The 6,477-nt window shown below is 47.8% G+C and overlaps 1 protein-coding gene across 2 annotated transcripts in view; it reads left to right on the top strand.

Moving 5' to 3' along the window:
* Window positions 1–3,073: 3,073 nt before the first annotated feature.
* SMIM13 (small integral membrane protein 13) overlaps window positions 3,074–6,477 on the top strand; it is a 52,018-nt gene continuing 48,614 nt past the window's right edge. For both annotated transcript variants that reach the window (XR_005199864.1, XM_017526679.2), the window contains exon 1: window positions 3,074–3,626. Coding sequence is in view for 1 of the 2 variants with exons in the window: in XM_017526679.2 (XP_017382168.1) it covers window positions 3,551–3,626 (76 nt within the window). In the remaining variant the exon portion in view is untranslated. The remainder of the gene's footprint in view (window positions 3,627–6,477) is intronic.

The following is a 6,477-nucleotide window of genomic DNA, read 5'->3' as shown; positions in this document are numbered from 1 at the left end:
AGGCAAAGGAGTTCACTCAAGCTTTTGGGTTTTTTTTTTTTTTTCTTCTGACAAAAGGTCTCAATCTGCAGCCCAGGCTAGAGTGCAGTGGCATGATCGCAGCTTACTACATCCTCGACATCCCTGGTCTTCAGTGATCCTCCCACCTCAGCCTTTAGAGTAGCTGGGTCCACAGGCGTGCGCCACCACTCCTGGCTAATTTTTGGGTATTTTTTGTAGGTGATGCTGATGTTACTGGTCTAGAGACCATTCTTTGGGAACCACTGCTTTAAGAGCAATGGTTCTAAACCGTGAATATGGATTAGAATCAACTTCGAGCTTTAAAAAACAAACCATGCTCGGCCAGGTGCGGTGGCTCGCACCTGTAATTCCCTGCACTTTGGGAGGCCCAGGCAGGCAGATCACTTGAAGTGAGGAGTTCGAGACCAGACTGCACAACACGGCAAAACCCCAGCTCTACTGAAAAATACAAAAAATTAGCCAGGTGTGGTGGCACAAGCCTGTAATCTAATCCCAGCTACTTAGGAGGCTAAGGTACAACAATTGCTTGAACCTGGGAGGTGGAGGTTGCAGTGAGCCAAGACCACACCATTGCATTCCAGCCTGGGTGACAGAGTGAGACTGTCTCAAAACAAAAATAAAAAACAACCATGCTTAGGCCCTACTCCCAGAGATTCTGTTCATTTGGTATGGGGATGAGGTCTAGTCATTCATAATTTACAAATCTCCCTCGGTATTTGAAATGTGCACCCTGAGTTAAGAAACATTGACAAGGCCTAGAGCCATGGCCAACTTCATTTACTTCTTGTGGCTTTTGCCCTAATTCTTTCCTTTACCTGGTGTGTTCTTCCTCTAGGTCTTTCCATGAATCCTCCTTGTCATTCAGGACTCAGATTAAATGCTATTTCCTCAGGAAGACCTTCCCTGATCCCCACAACAAGCTAAAATAACACACCCACATTTATCACACTGTCCTGCTTGTTTTCATGGCTGAATTATTAACAGCAGTTCCTGAGATTTCTCTATTTGTGCTTATTGTCTGTTTCTTCCAACTGTCATATAAGTATCTTGAGTACAGGCACTTTGTTTTATTCACTGCTGTATCCTCAGCACTTAGAACGGTGTCTGGCACCTATAGGTATTCCAATACATGTGAATGAAAGAGAAAAAGGTCTTTTAAAATAAATTCTTTTAGTTCTTCTGATGGCTGTTTTCTTTTCCCTTTTTTTTTTTTTTTGGAGACAGAGTCTCACTGTCGCACAGGCTGGAGTGCAGTGGTGTGATGTCGGCTCACTGTAACCTCCACCTCCTAGGATCAAGTGATTCTCCTACTTCAGCCTCCCAAGTAGCTGGGATTATGGGTGTCCACCACCATGCCCTAATTTTTGTATTTTTAGTAGAGACCAGGTTTTACCATGTTGGCCAGGCTGGTCTCCAACTCCTGACTTTGGGTGATCTGCCTACCTCAGCCTCCCAAAGTGCTGGGATTACAGACGTGAGCCACTGCGCCTGACCCTGACAGCTATTTTCAACTGGCTTTTAATAGAATGTGTTTTACTCATGCAATATAATTGAACTATCCACGAAAAAAGCACAAATTGATTTTTTTTTTGGTGAATATATTTTAATTTCACTAGGTTCATTCCCTTCACAGGAATCTATATTAAATCTGCTACAAAGTAAACAATTATCCCTTAATGTGTGTATATATACATATGTATGTATATATATATATATATGTATATTGGAGACAGAGTCTTGCTCTGTTGCCAGGCGCCAGGCTGGAGTGCACTGGCCTATCTCAGCTCACTGCAACCTCCGCCTCCCAGGTTCAAGCAATTCTCCTGCCTCAGCCTCCCAAGTAGCTGGGACTACAGGCGCACGCCACCAAGCCTAGCTAATTTTTGTATTTTTAGTAGAGACGGGGTTTCACCATGTTGGCCAGGATGGTCTTGATCTCTTGACCTTGTAATCTGCCCGCCTCGGCCTCCCAAAGTGCTGAGATTGCAGGCGTGAGCCACCGCGCCCAGCCCCTTTAATGTATTTTTATATATGGTATTTGTTCCTAATGTTGCTACAGTTCACATAGTAGGGCAGCTGGGTCTGGCCAGGATAACATTTATTAAATCAAGGGATTGCTGCTTAGAACTTCGGTGTTTGTTTTTGGAGACAGAAGACAGGGAACAGTAATTTCTAGAAGAGTAGAATGGTATTCAGGCAACAAAAGAGTCACAGGAAAACAAGAAGGCTCTAATTCCTTCTAAAAGAGGGACACATTTACCCCTCTATTCTTCTGGGGGCACCTCTTTAACAAATGAATGTAATCTGGCGGAAGCAGGGAGTTTTAATTTTAGGTGGAGACAGAATAGTTGAGATTACTAAAGTGTCTCGTTTCGCAGAGGTGTAAGCCAGTGCGGCAAAATCTCCAAGCTGTGGGTCACCTGTCGCTTGGTCTCAAGGAGGCAGCTGAGTCTAACTTACAATTCAGGCAGGTGATCTGAGGGCAGTACAGCTGTCCTTAAGTCACCTGCGGGCCATTTCTGAAATGCGTTACCTCCAAAAACATAGAACAGAACATTTGTTGCAAGGGAAAAATGCGATTTCCCGTCCTGACCCGTCTCTTCGGCAGGGACCTGAGTACTTCCTCAAAGTCCCAAATTTCCAATCTTCTCCCCCGTTAACAGGGCTAGTTGCATGAGCAACCAGTTTTTCAGCCAGCCGCCTCCTCTTTCCTCCCTCAGCGTACTTCATCGATCACGGCTAGAAACAAAACGACTTTGTGTATGGAATAATGATTGAAATCTCACCGGCGCCTCAGCAGGAGGGGCAACCAGCTCCGCGGCTTTGGAGAATGCCAGCCCACCGCCGTCGGCGGCCAGAGCAAAACCGAAGCAGAGGCCGGAGGATGGAAGCAGAGAAACCCGAGTGGGCGGTGCATTCTGGGAGTTGTAGTCCATGCGCGACAACGCCCCCCCGTCTGCACCAGGCGCTGTACTCCAACTCCCAGCCGCCCCCGCGCCGCGGAGGAGGGGAGCTCGCTGATGAGCTGCCGCAGCGGGAGTGGGCCTAGGGCCGAGAAGCCGCTGCAGTACCGGCCAGGAGACGCTGACAGCTGGCATCCCTAGGGGCTCAGGGACCCTTGGGTGGACAGCGACGAGGGACCTTGTGGCAGCTGTGTGTCCCTGAGTTCGCCTTCCGTCCTCCCCACAGACGTGCAGAGTCCGCCATGGAAGCGCATCCGGCCGCCGCCTGGGTCTCCGGCAGCCGCGGCCTCGGCTTCCCGGGGCGATGAAGGACTAGGGCGCCTGCCTCCGGCGCTCTGGCTAGCCAGGCGGGAAGGGGATCGGGCAGGCTGGCGGGCGGTCCCGCAGTGCCCGCCTTTGCGCCGCCCCGCCCCCTGGGGGCGCTGCCGAGGGGGCGCCAGCCGCCCATGCCGCCCCGGCGCCCAGCCGCGCCCGGCGCCCGCCACTGAAGCTCAGGACGCGCCGCCGCCCGCGCCCACCGCCGTCCGCGCCCGCCGACTCGAGCCGACCGTCCTCCTGCCCCCAAGATGTGGCACAGCGTCGGGCTGACCCTCCTCGTGTTCGTGGCCACGCTGCTGATCGTCCTGCTGCTGATGGTGTGCGGTGAGTGGGGGCGGCAGCCGCGGGGCAGTTCCACACCCCGGGTCTATCTGTTGGCATTGTCTTTTTAAAAAACAAAAGGGCGTGGACGGACAAGTGTCAAAATCAACTGTTGTCCCCTAGCATCTCAGGGCTAAGCGCAGAGGTGGGCCCCTTATCCATGGCCGGCCCTCGGGCATCCTGGGGAGGGAAAGGACAGGGTCCAGGGGTGAAACCCTGTCTTGCTTCACCGACAACGTGTGCTCTTGATTTCATTCTCACCACAGGCTGCTCAGATTGTAACCTTGGCCTGCATTCGAAGGTGAAGCGATTGGTTAGTCTTTTTTCTTCTGCACAGATCCTGACCTTAATAATGAGAGGTGTCACCTTTGTTTCATCAGCTGGTGGGGTAGAGTTGGGTTTTCAGCACGTGTGAAATTGTTTACTTAAACTCAATTCCAAGAAGAGATGTCGAGACCAGGCAGAGCTTAAAAACACCGGCTATATTAAACTTACAGGGTCAGGTAACATAACTCTCAGTTCTATAATAATGGTGCTGTTTTTGAATGCTGTGCGTGCTTTCCTTCTTGGAATGAGAAGACGTTCATTCATTATGAACGTTAGGCCAATTTTAGAGCTTTTTGATTTCTTTATACATAATAGCTGATAACCACAGGCTTCTTAGCAAAGTGGCTGAGCAATTGTGAAAATCTAAAAAGTATGTAGAACACGTCATTGAGTTTACACATATTTATAAGACTGAAGTATGGGTTCAGTTTGATATAATAATGGGTCAGAATTCATATAGATACTATAGGTTTATTACACGATAAATGTACAAATTAATATTCAGTGACACTGTGCTTGGGGAAGATAGGTGTGCACTTGTGCATATGCATGTATATGTATTCATATATTTGTATGTTTATTTTATTTTTTGAGATGGAGTCTTGCCCTTGTTATCCAAGCTGGAGTGCAATGGCGCGATCTTGGCTCACTGCAACCTCCTGGGTTCAAGCAGTTCTCCTGCCTCAGCCTCCTGAGTAGCTGGAATTACAGGCGCCCACCACCATGCCCTAATTTTTGTATTTTTAGTAGAGATGAGGTTTCACCATGTTGGCCAGGCTGATCTTGAACTCCTGGGTGGATCATGTGATCCACCCACCTTGGCCTCCCAGAGTGCTGGGATTACGGAAGTGAGCACCATGCCTGGCCTTGTGTGTATGTTTAAAATTTGTTGTGCTTTACTATAATACCAGATTAAAGCTTCTAATTTACCAGGCTTTCTTTTCTGATGAGATAAAGCAATTGAATAACCTTTCTCAATTTTCTGCTTGTGATGTCAACAAGCCAAAGAATATTAGAATATTGAACTAATTGTAGATGTTTAAGGTTCTTGAAGTAAGGGAAACAAGTTCCTTGTGATACGTTTGGATGTGGGGAAGAAGGGAACTTTCTAGTTTGAATATGCAAACTACCTAGGCATGGGGTTGGGACGTGTAGACCCTACCACGTCTTGGCTAGGATATTTGCCAAACTTACCTTTGTGGCTTCAGAATTCCTAATTGCTCTCTCATCTCTAAACAGCTATTTGATGGTGTAATTACATATTTTTCTAAAAGTGCTTTTAGTTTCAGAAACATTAAGGAATAAGAGAGATGGGGTGTTCTAGGACAGCAGTCTCCAACCTTTTTGGCACCAGGGACTCGTTTCATGGAAAACAGTTTTTCCACAGATGGGGCAGGGTTGATTTTGGGATGAAATTATTACGCTTCAGATCATCAGGCATTAGATTCTCATAAGGAGCAAGCAACCTAGATCCTCCTATGCACAGTTCACAATAGGGTCCGTGCTCCTGTGAGAATCTAATGTACTGCTGATCTGACAGGAGGCGGAGCTCAGATGGTAATGCTCAGCTCTTGCATGGACCAGGGACCTGTGTGCTAGGGTGGGGGACCCCTGTGCTAGGACACCTTAGTTGGTTGGAACGGCCAAGACTAACAGCTCTATGAAGAAGTAATCAGTACCTTTTTTTTTTTGTTGGGAGAACTAATGATGGAGTAACCTCATCTTTTGACTAGGATGGGGCTGGAACTTGGGGAGAGGAGGTAAGGATCAGACCAGACCTGAGAGAGAAACTGGGCTGCCATGACAAAATACCAGAGATGGGTGGGTGGCTTAAACAACACATTTATTTTCCTTTTTTTTTTTTTTTTTTTTAATTGGGGTTTTTTTTTTTTTTTTTTTGAGATGGAGTTTCACTCTTGTTGCTCAGGCTGGAGAGCAATGGTGCAATCTCAGCTCAGTGCAACCACCGCCTCCCGGGTTCAAGCAGTTCTCCTGCCTCAACCTCTTGAATAGCTGGAATTACAGGCAGGAACCACCACACCCAGCTAATTTTGTATTTTAAGTAAAAACGGGGTTTCTCCATGTTGGTCAGGCTAATCTCGAACTCACGGCCTCAAGTGATCTGCCCGTCTTGGCCTCCCAAGGTGTTGGGATTACAGGCGTGAGCCACCTTGCTGGGCTGAACACACTTATTTTTTTACAGCTCTGGAAGCTAGAAGTCAGAGATCAGCAGGGTTGATTTTTCTCCTGAGGCTTCTCTCCTTGGCTTGTAGATGGTGGTCTTCTCCTTGTGTAGTCACGTAGTCTCTCCTCTGTGTGTTCTATCTAATCGCTTTTTAAGGACATCAGTCACTGGATTATGGCCCCCACCCTTTTGATTTTAACCTTAATTATCTCTTTAAAAAGCCAACTGAGGCAGTTCACGCCTGTAATCCCAGCACTTTGGAAGGCCAGGGCGGGCAGATCACTGAGGTCAGGAATTCGAGACCAGCCTGGCCAACATGGCAAAACCCCATCTTAAAAAAAA

The sequence above is a fragment of the Cebus imitator genome, unplaced genomic scaffold (assembly GCF_001604975.1).
Source record: "Cebus imitator isolate Cc_AM_T3 unplaced genomic scaffold, Cebus_imitator-1.0 Scaffold43, whole genome shotgun sequence".
In the NCBI taxonomy this organism is placed as follows: Eukaryota; Metazoa; Chordata; class Mammalia; order Primates; family Cebidae; genus Cebus; species Cebus imitator.
The sequence above is the reverse complement of the archived record's forward strand: the minus strand, read 5'-3'. Positions and strand labels throughout refer to the sequence as shown.